The sequence below is a fragment of the Neodiprion fabricii genome, chromosome 4, assembly GCF_021155785.1.
Source record: "Neodiprion fabricii isolate iyNeoFabr1 chromosome 4, iyNeoFabr1.1, whole genome shotgun sequence".
NCBI lineage: Eukaryota > Metazoa > Arthropoda > Insecta > Hymenoptera > Diprionidae > Neodiprion > Neodiprion fabricii.
Genome location: NC_060242.1, coordinates 40,510,278 through 40,527,057, shown reverse-complemented (window position 1 = coordinate 40,527,057; position 16,780 = coordinate 40,510,278). Strand labels below are relative to the sequence as shown.

Sequence of the window (16,780 nt, the reverse complement as noted above, 5' to 3'; positions counted from 1 at the left end):
CCTCGTAAATTCTGACCCAAATCGCCTCGGAATTATCGCCTCGACGGAAGCAAAAAAAAAAAAGAAAATTACTTTCATTCTCCGCCACTGTCTGGGGTAGCACCCACATTGCTCCCCATCGATCTGGAGCTGCGATGTAAAATTTAACGCGAATTCATTCTATTTCTATATCCCCCCGTCCCTGCCGCATTAGATCTGTTACTTTAGACTGCTAAGGCTAGTCTCAAGCCACAACTTGCATATCCGATTTCGTTTTTAAGAAACTGGATTTCGAACAATGCTTGAGGAGGGACCGCCAATTTTCCAAATGTTGCATACTTAACCGATCAGATGAATTTTTAAAACTAAAAATAGTTACAAATACGAAAGGAAGGAAAAGCCGAGTTTAGACTCGATTAAATATTGTCGATTATTCTTCAAACTATGGCAGTATCAGTTATATTTTTACTAGACATGTGAACACATCACATAAGCTTGCGAGACTTCGCCCCGAATTACAAGGAAGTGAACTGGATCAGAAGATAAGGGTTTCTTTAAGGTACTACGAGAGTAGACGAGCGGCGGAATATGAAGCGCTTGTCGAAAAGTGCTTGAAAGCATTTTGCAGTTTTTTTTTGCATAAGTGTGCGTTATACTGTCGAGGTTTATCTATCGGTCGAACTCAATTTGCAAACTCCCAAGTTGAAAAGATACGCCAGTTTTTGCTACGCGCAAAAAAAAAAGATAACGTTGGGCTTTTTAATTTCTACTTTTCTGGGGAGACTATTTAAAGATTAAAAACTATGTTGAACTACAGTTATCACTTGTAAATTTCAGTAATCCAAAAAGTCCCAGCGCACTGATTACTGTTATTACACGTTTATCGCATGGACACAATTTCTTTAGAAACAAATTGCTGCTTTTTTCAATCAATCATTCGTTGATTTAATTAATCCGATTAGTTGATTACGAAGCATTAATTTTACGTCAAGGAGGATGAGAAACATGATTTATTAGCGTATCTAGTGATCTAGGTGATACAGCGACAACAAACTCATACCTGAAAACGGTAAAGCTTCACTGTAATTGAATAATTTAAGATATTTTATTATCATATTAGACGACCTGTGTACATCGCGCAGCCTATTCGGTAACCACGTATTTTCCTAGCTGTTCTCGATATCGGTTAAATTAATTTTAGACTTTTTTTTACATCATCCCGGCAATTGTAATGAGCGAAAATCTCTTCGTTCCAGTCCGGTTTTTGTCGCGTATTGTCAGGCATCAGGCGAATTCATTCATATCGAGAAAACACCGGCATGCTCCAGTTAGATGAAAGCTTGGAATTCGGTGGAAAAATGATAGGGACGCCACCTCGCCCGAAGATACAGATATGCACACGCGCTTCTCGTCCAGTGAGCGCTTCGAGAACGGTCAAATTACCGCAATTGATATAATTATACTAGACTCTAATCACGCACACAATTGTCAAAGTCTTCTCGAGCGTCGTTGAACGCGTTTCACATCTTCGGATTATCGTTGGTTCAATTTCACTCGCTTCTTAGCCTAATCCTTTCACTTCTCCTTGTTCAAAGCCTGTATAAACTCCTCTAGCTTCTCTTGGATCTGTCGCACTCGCTCTGAAAAGAATTTAAAATATACACGGTGAAAATATTACAAAAACATGTATTACAATCACCGCCCAACAGCGAATTAGAAACATACTTAATTCTTCCGCCAGAGTAACACGTCTTCCGGTCAAAAGTTTTTGCTTTATCTCAGCATCTTGGCTATAATCTTCGAGTACGTCTTTGATTTCTTTGTCCAATCTACGCGCTTCTCGGTTCATCACTTGTTGCCTAAGCGCGTTAGCAGTCACCTTAAGCATCTGTTGTATGCGCCAAAACAGCACCACATCGTTGCACTCCACCTATTAATGGCAAAAATACCTTTAAGCATCAACTCAACATGGCCAAGAATCAATTGAAAAAGAAGGTATTGCATTGGTATATGTCAATTGTCACGTATTTGGCACGCACTTCGTTCTCGTGACCCGTATGGTAGAGATAGTATCCCTTTCTACAATCGTAAGCTCTTGCCAAGCTTTGCTGTAGGAAGAATCTTCTATAAACAGGATGCCACGTTTCCCTGATGAACTCATTATCCACCTCAATGCCGTTACGTTGCAAGTTTTTCCTCACTGCCGTCAACTCGTCCTGTGTCAAGGTCGGTGTGTGCTTCTGGAAATAGCAGAAAAATTTGTTTACCAAGTGGGAATTTTAAATATGCAATAATCTCAATCCAAACAGATATCAAAAAATAAACTAAATAGCTCTTGGTCCCAATATCATCAGATATCAGACTTTGCTTTAACTGAAGATTTAAACGATCCAGTTACCTTGTCCGAATAAAGAATCTTATCCAGCTCATTCTTAACGGATGTTCGTTTCTGCTGTTCTTCTGTTTGGCTCTGCCAGTATAACCAGCGTTCTTTTCGTCCAGGGCCGAGCATGTCATTTAAAATATGTTCAGTGCTTTGTAATTTTTCCTTCACTGACGTCTCTAAAAATTTGACTGCTTGGTCCCAATCTCGTTTGTCATTTACACTCCGATCCTCGAGCGTATTCAACTGGATAACGCGTAGCATTTCGGATGCCTGAAAAGTGAAATAAAATATAAGTTTACTGTGTCTTAAGGTATTTTTTTTTTTACTATACCTACATTTTCGGCACTCTATCACATTCAGTATCGTGAAACGACATATTGAAAAAAAGTTTCACAGTACCTTGTCCTCCCAGGAATGCCTCTGCATCGCCTCAGTGACAACCGTATTCTTCAAATTATCAAATATGTCGTCATGGTCAGGGCTAAGCTTTGCCTGGTTCATGAAGTGGTAGAACTCGTGCTGCAAGCTTTCCCAGCCACATTCAACGCTTCGCGCAGGTAACTGCTGCTCAGCCCATTGTCTGAGCTTTATATCAACAGTCGTGTTGAAAGTCCCTATAATCAGAGAAGTTATTTGGTTATAACATTCACAAATTTTTCAAATCTCTTCACCCCACAGAAGGAGAATTTTTTCGAACCTGGATTCCCGGTCTGGGCTGCGGGCATGTAGATGTTTTCGAAAACGTGCATGCTGACCTTTTCCCAAAGACAAGACATCAGGACTTCTTCCCAATGCCTCGGAGACACTTGAGACAGATTTACTATCTCATCTAAGATTTCACCCCGTGCTTTCTCGAACAGTTCATCTCTGTCGAGCTCTCGCAATCTGATAACCATGAATGATATCAATAATTTCAATATAGACTCGACCTTGTCCTGAATGCTCTCTATATATTTTCTTTTTCACATTACCTGGGGAAATTGTTCTTCCATTCAGTTTCTAAATTAAATCTAGTGGCTTTGAAGGCATCGGCCTGTTGTTCCACTGTTTCTCTAACCATTTTCCAGAAGCACTCGGCCACTGCCAAGCTTAGATTTCTGGTAGTCACTTGACCAGACATCGCTAAACCGTCTCTGTTAGGTAAATATCAAATTTATTACATAGGTTGAAAACGTTGATACCTTAGAAATCAGATGGTGAGTTAAAGATTTATTTTGATTTCTAGCTTTTTTTTCGTGTACTGATAAACTTACTTAAATAGCTTGGAGTTTCTGAAAAATCGTTCCTCGTAATCTTTGATGGTCTGTATGGTGTCGTCTTGTCGGCCACGGCCAGTCACAACAGCAAAGTATCCCAACGCCTTCATGGGAAACAGTTTTCCAGCCAAAATCTTTCGGAGTCTATCTGGATTTGTCAAATTTTCTTCCGCCAAATCGACCTGCAATAGTGAATTCGATTATTTCGATTGAAACAAGTAAAGTTTGAACGTTGGGTCACTAATTTCGAGCAACGAGCAATTAATTTTTGCCATACAGAGTTCAGAATAATAGAAGCTTGCCTTTGTGAGAACGAAGATAGTTCTCTTTCCTGTAGGATCCATTTGCGATACGAGATCTGTGACATTGCTTCTCTCTGCATCAACAGCACCATCTTGTATGCAAAGTATAATGGCATTCGGATTGCTCATGTACTGTTGCGTCATTTGGCGAATTGAATCTCGAGTATCTTCCGACATGTCGACCGTGACTGTCTGTTGCAAAGTATAGAATATTTCCGGGTTAATAATTGATTATTTTTCACCTTGAATGGAGAATTAATCCGAAATCCCAAGTGAACTGAGAGGGCGTAATTGTCTCGATAAATATTCATGCTATTATTGAGATAAAATGTCATTCTTACGCTAATGATTCCAGGCAAATCAACTAGCACCATGCGCTGAAGACCAGGTCCCTTTACAGTCATTGAAATAACGTCATGACTGACTGTCTTCCCATTTTTCACGCTGTTTTTCATACGCAGTTCCACTTCTTTTCTTAGCTCAGCTAATTCGGACTCTTTGGTCAAGTCAAATTCCCTAGAACTATCTTTGAATTGTGCTATATGGTAAGGACCTTCGCTTAGAGTCACTTTAACCGGCGCTCTTGTCATCATTTCGCCACCACCTCTGTTTGACAAGTAATAAACAACTACTTAAATGAAAGCTGCTTTGGATTAATATACTTTCATGTTTTCACTTAATTTAAATGGCATGCTGTTACAAAATTCGCAACGTTTAAATCAGAATTTGTTAGTTTAGAAGCACCTGGGGAAAATCCGCGCCTGCGCTATCATTTCTAGAACGGATGTTTTTCCTGAACTCTGATCACCGACTACTACAACTCTGGGCAGATGATCGGCAGTTGAGTATGTGCTGTCATAATCACTGAGCTCATCAAGAACATCACTGTACATGTCAATCAGTGACTTCTGAAAGGTATCAACAATGTTAAGAAAAGATGAACAAAAACCGAACGGCTCATTTGTTCCTGCCCCGTTCTCTGGTTCCATCAATATTAATTGATTACCTTGATTTTGCGATTGTTGAGCTTTTGATTTCCGCGCAGTAACATTTGTTTGCGTAGCTCTTTGTTTTCCCGCTCGAGCCTCTCTAGTTCACGTTGATACTTGAGCTGTATCTGCATTACTTCTTCCTGCATTGCATCTAGCCTTTGCTGTGACGTTTCTAACATCCCAATAAAAATGAGGATTTGAATTATAACGGAAATGAATATTAGAATGAATAAAGATGGTATCTCAGATACACAAAGAACACTTACGAGCTTTTCTTCGCTCCTCTTCGATATTTTCGTTGATCAATGGACGAGCAAATGCTACAGAATTTTTCGACAATTCTCCCTTGGCATCTTTTGATAGAACAAATATTTTTTTGAGCATATCGAATAAAGAAATTTTGCGAATACAACAATCATGAAAAATGTTTCAAAGAATATAAGAATTTTCCGTACGTATGCAGTGTGATTCAAAAAAATGTTCCAATCTTCAGGTATACAATCTGGATACTCTGAGAAATTTTTTATAATACATTTATCATATTGAGCATCAATAGATTTGATTGACTCCAGTGTTTTGCAGATTATCATATTTATTTTTAATGACATCATTGCATAGGCATTGGAGTTGCACTATTTTAGGGACAATTTTAAGATTTTGGTTCATACATGGAATATTTCTAAATTACAGAAAAAAGTTGAAGTTTGTGAATTTGGAAAGAAGCCAACTTTTTGGATGCATAGAATAACATTGGCATCTATCAAAAAGTTGAAGAAACTTCTATACTGGTAGGTACCGTAGAATCTGGTAAATTGTTCAAGCGAAAAAGTCTTGACCTGGTTCATAAGATAAAACGACCTCTGGTTTTATAAAAGTTGGTAGAAGAGTACTTTAAATAGTCGCAAGTCTTTGGGGAATCATGGTTGAGCTGAGAAAATATACGATGATGGGTGAAATAACATTCTAAAGTAGTGCGACTCTGCCGTGCTTGAAAACACTATACAAAGAAATAATTCACAGGCAATATTAGATTCACAGAATTGACAATAAGATCTTACGTTGAAAATAAACAATGTACAATAGATAGATAAATTGCCAAGTTTTTACACACCTGAATAAACTTTGTTTGCTACCGCAGCGATTGCTTCGAACACACCTGAATGGAAAAGAGGAAACGATAAATTAATGAGTAATGCAGATTATATCCGAGGCAAGTGGTACGAACGAATTAACAAATCAGTCCTATTTGAAACCAGGAAATGTCTTAATTCGTGACATTTTCAGAGGTTTGAGAACAATGTCTCAATTCTCGAACGAATGCCTGTCACAGCATAATCGATTCGAAAATTTTGAATCCTCGTTAAAATTAGGGTGAACAAATAGTGAACTGCAAGCCAGCTGATTATCTTAATGACGACAAAATTTCTAGTCCTAACAATTTACTTATCTATTGTAAATGAATTATTCTCAAGTACGATATACTCTTGTGCAAACTCGTGATGATTACAATGCGTTCAAACTTAAAAGAGAAATAGATGTTAATTGGATTGGTAATGGACGATGTAATGGGTGAACGAAAAATAACGAGATTAGTCTACGGACATGCAATGATTGATGAACTGCCCAGCCAGTCCAAGAGCCTTAAGTTTTTAGACTCAATATTTCTTGATGGTACAAGCGATGCTTTGGAATTAAACACGAGGAGAGGAGCCAGGAAGACCTAGGACAAGAAATCCAATGCACGGACTCACTCTTCATTGGATTCTCAGTCGTTGGGGCATCTGGTCGGCTCTCTGCTGCTTTGATAGCGTCGTCCAGCCTTTGGTTAAACCAGTCCTTATATTCCCTGTACTTAGATTCTCCAAGTTCCTTTATACGTGGGTCTATTTTTTTTATATCGGGTTCATATTTAGTCTTGGTTTAGCACCCTTGTCATCATATTTATGTTTAAGAATTTATTATTTTTAACCAAACAGGGCTATTTCTGATCAAGAATTTGAAAACATGACGTCATTGTCAAGATGACGTATCTTTATTCTTTAATTGAACACGAATGTGGAATTTAACTACGGTACTTAAATACGCAGAAAATGTGAGAAATGACTCACCGATTTCTACTTTTTCCGAGATGTTGTCCTTCATTGTTAACAGCGAGCCACGAAAGTCTTGCCACTGTTGTTCAGTTGGCATGAGACTGTCCACCCATGTCATGTCAGGAAGACCTTCCTTCCATTGTTCATATTTCTGTGATACCAGAGTGGAAATATTAGATTTGGCAAATACTTGATCATTAATATCAATTTATAAAATTAATGAAGGGGATGTTTAACATTTGTTATAACTTGGTACAAAAAATCATTAAGACATTTGAAAAAATAATGTCACCAGCCGACCCTGTGGTTCATTAATAATTTTCATTGATATGGCTCAGTTCTATATCTATCTGCTTCATCTTGACTTATTACCATAACATAAACAGTTTGTTAGAAATATTTAGAGCATCAATGTGGACTGGAATTAGTTTCTGGTTACCTTTTGTAGAGTAATGCCTCCGCCGACGGCTCCTCCCAGCACCAAGTATCTAAGTTTAAGAGCTCCTCTGAGAACCTTAGTGATAATCATGGCATAGCCACGGTTTGAATAGATCAAATATCGCGGCTGTGGCGCAGCCAACAGTGGCCTGCTTATCCGTGCGATCTTCCCGAACATGAGACTCCGGGAACTTATTGTAGATATGGGATGCCGTGAGGATTTTGCTACGAGGAGGATTCCGTAGCTGTAAATTAGGAACAAGAAATAGTGATTTGTTAGAATTGGAACAGTGAATCAGTCTTTCATTAGAAACGAACAGAATTAATTTGGTACGAAGCATAGAAGGAATTTAAAGATGTGATGGACATTGAAGATTTAAGATGTTCACTGAAATGGGTTAATGAAATCGAACGAATTGACCTTTGGAAGTTTTACAACGACCGATAAAAACGAATTATAACTGAGCGAACCGAGCTGATTCAGTTTAGAACTGAATTTATGATAATTTGAAATCGTGATAGTTCAAAATTGATGACTTAGGGCTTATTCACCGGAATAGTCATTCGCCGATAAATACATTGTACGTTTATACAGAAAATTAGACTGTCTATCGGTGCTTGGGCGTATTTGACATAACCTATTCCAGCCTGGACGAAATTTACGGGCAACTGATCATATGACAGGATTAGTGACGAACAACCGTCGGAGTGAAGGAAACAAAAAAGAGAAATGCGCTTAAATGTTAAATTCCTAAATTCTTGGCAATTCTGCTGTTCTTACCCAAATTTTCCGCATAATATCTGCTTCATGTTAACTGACTTTTTGAACTTGGAATAATTACTTCCTATTGATCACTGGAGTAAAGATACACTTTCACGCCGACATACATTGAGTATCAAATCACTGTTGTAAAACACTGTTATAAAACTCGTGACACTCCGAATCATTATTTTGTCATAATTGCTGATATCTGCAAAAGGACGTTGGTTACGCGGTCGAACTTTTTAGGATTTGCCCGAATTTATGCTGGCCTTGAAGGCTATTCGGCCTTCTGCTTGAACCCGAATTAAGTCCAGAACAACGTCCCATAGGAGATTTTTGGAAGCTCAAGAGTGCACAACTTCATTCGCCTATCTTGAATTTGACGTTCTGAAGTATGATGACGACTAGAGTACTCTTGGATATTCGTATTACTCATATTTATTTACAAATAATAGCAAAAGTATATGTGTTCAGAAATTTTTGGGGAGTCGGGAAATTCATCTGTGTTTTTTTTTTACTTTCTTTTACTACAAAATCGCATGACAATCGTACTAATTTGCGAATATAAAATAAATACCCTCGAGTACTCTAGAGAAATTTAGACTAGGGAACTTAACAGTTACAAGTTGCCAGTATGATTTAGCTCCAACTTCGGCCATTAGGAGATTTAAATCAAAGAAGAAAAACTGTTGTGAAGAAAGACTTGTAGGACTGTAGCATCCAAGGACGCATATTTTAAATTCAGTGTTTATTTCACTTCTACGGAGGCTACGAAGGGAATACGACCGCAATTAGGCATTTGATTTTCTCACCTGTATGAAGTAGAGTAACACGCAGAAATTAAAAGTTTTCTATTTCATTCAGGTAATTATATCTTCCATAAGCATTCGTCAAAAAACCGTTGACAAATCGACCTCTTAGTCAACGGTACTTTCAGTTTTCGTTAAACTGTCAAATAACTCGTTGAAGTTACAACGTTTTGGATGTCATTTTTGTGTCACAGTTCATCCAACACTCCAAAAAATTTATTATTCACCCAACACTTGTCTAAAATTCGACAGACCTTTACATAAAAGTAAATACACAATTCGTTTACTTTCTTCCAACTATTTCCAATATGTGACATTAGAAAGAAAAACTTAAAAAAATACGACAGTGAATCATAATATGATTGGTACTTTCAAGTAAGAATCAAAGCAAGCATGGGGAACTTTGCGAGTAAACTGTTGGGTCGCTACGCAGAGGAAGTAACCGAGTCAAAGGCCAAGTCTACATGTTCAGAGGAAACTGCCCCCTGTACTCCAGCAACTGTAAAAAAAACAGTACCAATGGATCCGAGATCAGCTTCCGCTGGTATTCCTCGCACTCCAATTGAAGTATGATATAATATATGAGAAATGATCTTGTAACTAATGTGGCGGAGACATATAATCAACTATTCTTTGCCACATTTAGTGATGTAATAGAGCCCGTCATAAGGTTTTGTCCACATGATTATACATACATTTGATACCTTTTTTTGAGAAATGAGACGAAAAATTTGTTAAAAGTGCCAGAATATGTATCTAATTCTAGTGATTTTTACATTCAAGATCATTTACACACCACCGACTACACAAAGACGCCCGATTAGTGCCATACCACCGTACTTGCAAAAAAAACAATATCTAGAAACTGACTTTGATGATATTGCCACACATGCTCCTCGGAAAGGCTCTCCCACAATGCCACCAGCTACTGGCATTCTGTCTATCCCCGATTTGGTAATACAACCAAAAATTACAAATGTTCAGTACCGAATTAGAATTTTTCATCCTATGTATTACTAATTTAAAATATCACTATTTTAGAATGACTCGCCAAATGTCAATAAGATGAATCGACCAACTATAAACGTCGTTGCTGAAAGCCCGTTAGCTGCGAGGCAATCACGGGATACTGATACACTTCTCGACGAATTACGCTACAGAATTTTTGGACTCGATCCTAGGTCACCTGCCGCAGACTTCAGCAGAACTCCGATACTTTCACCTAAATCTATACGACGTCTGAAGGCACGATCATTTGAAAATCTTAACAGGCGTGATAGTTACTTAGAAATGAATATCCCAAGCCAGACGAGACTATCTTACTGTGAAACTACCGCGGAGGATCGCATAGTAGAAGTTCTTGCATTGCCAGACATTGCGTTGAACCAATGCACAGCTTCGAGCTTGCATTTGTCAATAAAAAATTTGGATATTTGTGATTCCGGCAGCACCAGTTCAGACACAAGTATAGAAACTATTTATGGAGATTGCGATGAAGTCACAGTTATACCCAACCCGAATGTTAAATTGGGACAAGGCGTACATACATTGCCTGTGGCATCCAGTTCAAGCTCTAGTATCGAGGTGATCGACGATTATCAGGATGTCTCTTGCCCAGCTCAGGCTGAAACAGAGGATTACCTACATAGTCCAGCAGAAAACGTTAATCGCGTTTTATCTATCGCCACAAAAGCCCATGAAAAACAAAAGTTAGTTACTGAAGTTGAGAGAAGAGTTTCTGTTTGGATGGACTCTATATCCTCTGAGGTTTTGGAGACCCAAAACTGCAATGTACCCGACAATCTAACACCAGTACAAACTGATGTAAATTCACTACCGAATGAAGAGGTACTGATAGAATTTGATGACAATGAGATAATGAAACCCAAGATAACTCAAGCTACAAATGTACTCGATGAAACCGAAAAACCTAAAGTGACGAGGCTGGAGATGGCAGGTCGAAAAAATAACAATCTCGAAATAGATAGCAAGGTCTTCTTTCAGGAAAAGATATTCACTCCCGACGGGAAGAACATTAACCAAGCACCAAAGGTACTAAACTAAACTTCAAATTATTCATGATTCTAAAATTGAATTCTGCTTTTAGGTACGCACGCCTCTTGGTAATCGATCGAACAATCATGTTAAGGTGAAAAACATGGCCATGAAATCCCCACAGCAACTACTTCGAGGGAAAGTCATGTCTACTAAACTACATCAGGAAAACACGCCGCCGCGTTCAATAAAATCAAAACTTAACAGTACTCAGTGGGATCCCGATTCTACTTTCCTTATTTAAAGAAAAAATAGACTTAAAAACCATTACAAAACTTTGTGTGTGTAGTTCATTGTTTTAGATTTTATTATTGTATTTTAATTATAAGGATGGTAATAACTTCAATGAATTTGACAATAAGTCCTATAAACTGTGTATTTATTAAATTGAAATAAACTATTTTTATACCCTTCGAACTTATTGTGCAAATCGATAAATATTTGTGCGTCACAATAGTGCCTAATTTTTTTTCATCGCTTTTCTGATCTGGAACTTTGCCGAACTTATAGAAGACTGGAGATCTGGACTAGGTTGCAGCAGGCTACTTGTACTGCAACAGTTTTAAAAAAACATAATAAATTAATCCTATGATCCACAACGTTGTTTATATTCGTTAGTAGTAGGTAAAAAGAATTCACTTACTTCGGATTTTTCAAGACAATCCGTTTTTTACTTTTCTGCTCTTCAGGCAATAGTTTAATTTTAATGCTACTTTCAACCTTCTTGATATTGATAAACACTGTTTTATCTTCAATACTGTTTTGTGATGGGGTTGTTATCTTCGCCATATTCCGTGTGTCTATTATATACGGTCTTGTAAGCTTAACAAATCTTCTCTCCTTGATATTTTGGCCTTTGTAGTTTTTATGCTTTACAGTAGCTGATCTACTGGAAATATTTCCCGAGCTTCTTGTACTAGTAGCAATCAGAACAGCATCGTTTGGCTGATATGGCGCAAATAGCTGTCCGTGGTCAGGCAGTGATTTACTACTGTGTGGCAATGGGCAGTTTTGCGGTATGCTTGGTTCTGCAACTGGTCGCGGATCAATTGACCGAGGAATCCCATCGTATATTGATGTTAGAGATTCTCCAGGATATATTTGACTAAGGCGATCTTCGGTCAGAGGCAGCGCAGGTGTTTTCTTCTTTCGATGGTACTGATTCCTGTGGAAAAATTAATGTTTGATGTAATTTATAGTCAATGCATAAAATATGGCAGACTTGCATGCTATGCGCAAGTTTTTTTTCCCAATCACTGTTTTTATTAACAATAATAATTACGGTAATAGAGAGATTGTCTAAAAGTATTCTTGCTCTACTACTTCTCTAAATTATTTGCCATACTTAGGGGTGAATGAGTCTGTTTCTGGGTTTGCTAGATCTTCCTGATTTCTCTTTATCCGGATAGCGATGTCTCTTCGTCGTTGAAGTAGTTTGGCTCTTGTTTCAGAGATACTTTCTAATTCTGGCGCATAGAATACATGCAGCAGCCCTCCGTAGAAGTTCTTACCATCTATGAATCGCTTGGCTATTCTGCATGACAAAGAAATCAAAAGAATAAATAAACGTAAGATCCATCATAAGAGAATAAGAACAAGTTCAAAGTGTAACTTTGATCAAATCAATTCTCAAAATAGATTTGGATAAACATTGAAAAACCTGGCACTTTGAATCCGTCCATAATGCACGTGATACGCCTCGGTGAATTCTTCTGTGGGATACTCTGGGACAAGTGAGACTTTTTTTACATCTCCGTACGGAGATGCAAGCCTCCTTATCTCCTCACTGAGCTGTAGCTTAGGCACACCACATATCATCAGATGCTGAGATTCGTTGTTTACAGTATATACCTGTTTACACAGAGCTAGGGTGTCAAGGAAATTTTGCGGCATAATTTTTTAAAAAATAAAATGTGATCATCTAAATATCAAGTAACTATATGGTCAACAGATAAGCAATAGACTTGTATAATAATTGAGGCACATGGAGGCGATGAACGAAACAATCCCTGATTTCAATTCTTCGCAAGCTATTGCAGATTACATACGAAAAATGGCATTGAATAATCAGGTAATACTCTGGAGCAATATTAATCTTTTCATAGTTCGATTAGATCGTCTCGAACCAAGGAGCGTCAAAATTTCTTAACATAATGTCGAGACATAGCTTGTATAAATTCGAAATAAAACTAAAGTATTATTCGGTGTATGATTAAACTGAACCTAACCTAACCTATCGGATGTAAATCAAACGACAACTGGGCGTAAACCGATTTTTATATTGTTTAGGATACATCTTCGTTTTGCTACCTTCACAGCCGTTAATTTTCTTCCTTGCCTGTACGTAGGTCTCGTTACGCACAATTCTTGTTGCTCGTGATGGGCGAGCTTCACTATCGCTCGGTTTGCCGCCATTTTTGTTTATTATTTTGATAGAGCGGCCTCAGCGTTCCTGACCACTGACACTGATACTGGCTTCTGATTATGATAGGATAGTGATGGCATTGTATATAAATTTCTAAGGATTGCGGCCTTATGGACTTTCGGGCGTTGGTAAGAGGTCCTGGAGGGTGGGGAAAAAATTGCAGTATTCTGTTGTACCGACTCGATTTTACATTAAGATCCCGCAGGACAAATCGGTAGGTGTTGGTAAGCAGAATTACCCCCAAACCTACTTAGACGCGGCAACCATTTAAACGTTAACCCAGAGCTAGCCGTCTAGATATCTTCAGTCAACGGTGGTGGGCCTTGAAATCGCAGGAAGAGGACAGTCAGGCATGGTCAGGCAATTGCGAAACAGTTGAGACGTCGGTGGCGCGAAAGTCTAGTATTGGTAAACAAACTGGTAAAGGAAACATGGTACGTAGGCGACTTTTTTAAAAATTCTTCAGACCGCAACATTTACGCAATATGAATTAACCCGAATTTGATTGCCTGTATTGATGTATCCGCGTACCGTTATTCTTACAACATGTCAATCCGTAATTTTATTCCTAAGGAAACTGACAAAAGCAGGCAGGAGGATGAGATCGCGTCACTCGCTGAGATCTACGAAGCAGAGGAGTTTTTTCGCATCAAAAAAGAGGATTCTGGTAGTGCAATAGAGTGCAGGCTAAGCGGGCTCTTCAGTCTGCCAGAGAAACTACTGAAAGTTAAATACTTGAATCTTAATGTGCAGGGCAAGTGTCCGTCGTTGCCCTACTTGAAATTTTTTGTACGATACCTGCCACCTGCAAATTTGTTTGTTACTTTCCCCCCCAATTATCCCTCGGAAAATCCGCCAAGTTTTAAACTCTCTGTCTCTTGGCTACCCGTCTGGGAAACTTCACGCGTTTGTCAGAAGCTCGATGAGCTGTGGTTAGCGAATAAGGGAAATGAAATTCTCTTTATATGGATGAATTTTTTGAAGTTTGAGCTCCTCAGCTTTTTGGATATTAGATATTATCTTGACGTATCTTTGATATTTACAGCTTTTGAGGAGCCTAAACAGTACTTGAACTCTGATTTGCTTAGACTATCTGATCCCAGAGCGTTTAATGATCACATTTTTATGAACCCTAAAACGTATCTGATAAAGTATGACGGTTGTCGTCATCGCATTCACTTTCACAGCAGTTTTTACACATGCAAAATTTGCTTCAGTGAAATTTCCGGTCGACATTGTTCAGAAATAACGAAATGCGGTCATATTTATTGTAAAGATTGCATGAGGCAATATATCAGCTTAAGAATAAGTGAGGGAAAAGTTAACAGCATCTGTTGTCCTGAACACAAATGCAACACAGAAGTAATGCCTGATCTAGTTAAGGAACTTGTCTCTCCTGAGATTTACGAGAGATACGAACGCCTGCTCCTAAAAGTAACCCTGGACTCGATGAGCGACATCATTTACTGCCCACGTTCAAGCTGTCAGTATCCAGTCACTAGAGATGGAGAGGACACTCTGGCCACTTGTGCAAATTGTTTTTATAATTTTTGCGCTTTTTGCCGTAAGGTACAGTTTATAACAAAATTGAATACGACAGGTTTGATTACACTTTGATAAATGATTGGTTCAATAAGTATCTTATTATTTTGTTTACACTTGATGTGCAATTCCTTTCTCTTAATGGCAATATTTTATCACTAGGATAATTATTAATTGCAGGTGTATCACGGTGTTGCTCCTTGCGCAATGAATTCTCAGGAACAACAGAAACTCATCGTCGAGTATCAGACTGCCAATCATGCAGAGAAAAAGCTGCTGGAAAAAAAATATGGACGCAGACAGCTACAAATTGTTGTAGAAAACCATCTCACTAATTCCTACTTGATGGTAATTTTTATTGTACTTTACTCTTGATCAAACTGCCAACCAAAATTGATTTTGGCAGTCCTCTACAATCTCTTTCCTTTGTATAACAAAGTAACGAATTATACATGTAATTACAGGAAAATACTAAACCATGCCCAAATTGTTTGGCGCGAATCACTAAGACTGAGGGATGTAATAAGATGACTTGTGGTCATTGTCAAGCCCATTTCTGCTGGCTTTGCGGAACGCATTTAAGCGGACCAGATCCTTACGAACACTTTCACGATGCGGTAGGCGGTACTTGTTTCCTACGGTTGTTTGAAGGTGTGGAGATACCACAAATTATATTTGAGAATGACTTTGAGTAAGAGGAGTAATTAGAAGAATTTCCTGTTTAATAATTTCCCCAAATTGCTGAAGAGTCCGAGATAAGCTGTAAAGAGCATTCATCGGAAGCTTTTGGATGAATTATACTAATATCAGAAAATTATCAGGTCAAGAGAATATGTGTCTTTTAGTTATTTCTTTGTTTGTTTTTTTTTTTTAATTTTTTGTTCATCATAGGTTTACAGAAAATAATTGCTCAATTTTTATTCAATAATTTGGAAATTAAGAATTGTATTGTGTGTTGTATTATACATCTCAGAGTTTTCTCCAGAAATTTCTGGGATCTGATTATCATTGAGGGTAGAACCCGAATCCAAATAAATTTAATAGTTTAATAATTACAGCCCAATCAAAGGTTTAGCTATATATGCTTTGCCGAAAGCATAATGAATTCTGTAATGTACTCTAGAACTAAATTTTTCTACTATTAATATATTAGTTATCGTGCGTAGTGCGTAATGACAATAACTTTGTTTCATAATTGTCACACATTTCAGGGATTTTGTAGTATATGTTGTATTTTATATTTTTATACATTGCCTAATAATAAGCGAGCATATTTCAGGGATCTCATATTTGTACCTAAAATTTGTACTTTGTACTTTTATGTGTCGTCTAAGAATAAATGAGTTGGGTTAAAAAAATGTTTCATTGTCAAAGTCTCTGGAGCAATCGTTAAATGATGGTTTTTAAAGACGGCTAGCCTTGTATGGACTTCAACGTATCATTAAGAGGCGCTGAAGGGCGGCGGAAAAAATTCAAAGTACCAGAAGTTAGTACGATAACTGCAGAAGATTGAAATCGGTATTGTGCCAATACTACAGATCACGTTTTGATCCATTCCTAATCAATTTTTGCTCTCTTCGCTTCGATATTTTCCGCTTTCGATTCATGGCGGTTTTGTTTGATTGTATGAATTTTCGACTCGATTAGAATCATGTTCAAGGACACGTTCAAGGTTCGTCCAAGGTAAAGAGATGCACGTTTGCACTGGGATCCTTCATTATTCATGTTTGGTAAATTAAA

General features: G+C 37.9%; 4 protein-coding genes across 9 annotated transcripts; 2 read left to right on the top strand and 2 right to left on the bottom strand.

The window, feature by feature from the left end:
* Positions 1-972: 972 nt before the first annotated feature.
* On the bottom strand, positions 973-8,515 carry LOC124179886 (dynamin-like 120 kDa protein, mitochondrial). Of its 2 annotated transcripts, XM_046564740.1 has the most exons (18): positions 8,228-8,515; positions 7,448-7,691; positions 7,024-7,159; positions 6,667-6,798; positions 6,027-6,071; positions 5,182-5,268; positions 4,930-5,087; positions 4,668-4,831; positions 4,265-4,529; positions 3,924-4,115; positions 3,619-3,803; positions 3,337-3,498; positions 3,063-3,250; positions 2,765-2,979; positions 2,378-2,635; positions 2,019-2,219; positions 1,705-1,909; positions 973-1,619 (listed from the first exon to the last, which is right to left on the bottom strand). In XM_046564740.1, exons 1-18 carry the CDS (start codon positions 8,254-8,256, stop codon positions 1,555-1,557), a joined length of 2,931 nt encoding a protein of 976 aa, XP_046420696.1. In that variant the 5' UTR covers positions 8,257-8,515; the 3' UTR covers positions 973-1,554. The 2 variants fall into 2 exon arrangements, with proteins under 2 accessions (XP_046420696.1, XP_046420697.1); XM_046564741.1 differs by lacking the exon at positions 6,027-6,071.
* Positions 8,516-8,879: 364 nt separating this feature from the next.
* On the top strand, positions 8,880-11,443 carry LOC124179517. 4 transcript variants are annotated; one of them, XM_046563992.1, is made up of 6 exons: positions 8,880-9,073; positions 9,213-9,284; positions 9,395-9,585; positions 9,802-9,972; positions 10,060-11,070; positions 11,126-11,443. In XM_046563992.1, exons 3-6 carry the CDS (start codon positions 9,412-9,414, stop codon positions 11,315-11,317), a joined length of 1,548 nt encoding a protein of 515 aa, XP_046419948.1. In that variant the 5' UTR covers positions 8,880-9,073; positions 9,213-9,284; positions 9,395-9,411; the 3' UTR covers positions 11,318-11,443. The 4 variants fall into 4 exon arrangements, with proteins under 4 accessions (XP_046419948.1, XP_046419947.1, XP_046419949.1 ...); XM_046563991.1 differs by having other exon boundaries at positions 9,213-9,288; positions 9,398-9,585; XM_046563993.1 differs by lacking the exon at positions 9,213-9,284 and having other exon boundaries at positions 9,399-9,585.
* Positions 11,444-11,482: 39 nt separating this feature from the next.
* LOC124179519 (RNA-binding protein 48) lies at positions 11,483-13,621 on the bottom strand. 2 transcript variants are annotated; one of them, XM_046563995.1, is made up of 5 exons: positions 13,384-13,621; positions 12,734-12,924; positions 12,419-12,607; positions 11,717-12,238; positions 11,483-11,624 (listed from the first exon to the last, which is right to left on the bottom strand). In XM_046563995.1, the coding sequence occupies exons 1-5, from the start codon at positions 13,486-13,488 to the stop codon at positions 11,534-11,536; spliced, it is 1,098 nt and encodes a 365-aa protein (XP_046419951.1). In that variant the 5' UTR covers positions 13,489-13,621; the 3' UTR covers positions 11,483-11,533. The 2 variants fall into 2 exon arrangements, with proteins under 2 accessions (XP_046419951.1, XP_046419952.1); XM_046563996.1 differs by having other exon boundaries at positions 13,368-13,546.
* A 159-nt stretch (positions 13,622-13,780) lies between these two features.
* Positions 13,781-16,383, top strand: LOC124179518 (E3 ubiquitin-protein ligase RNF14-like). Its single transcript, XM_046563994.1, has 4 exons — positions 13,781-13,932; positions 14,072-15,067; positions 15,221-15,388; positions 15,505-16,383. The coding sequence occupies exons 1-4, from the start codon at positions 13,930-13,932 to the stop codon at positions 15,733-15,735; spliced, it is 1,398 nt and encodes a 465-aa protein (XP_046419950.1). The 5' UTR covers positions 13,781-13,929; the 3' UTR covers positions 15,736-16,383.
* The last annotated feature ends 397 nt before the right edge of the window (positions 16,384-16,780 follow it).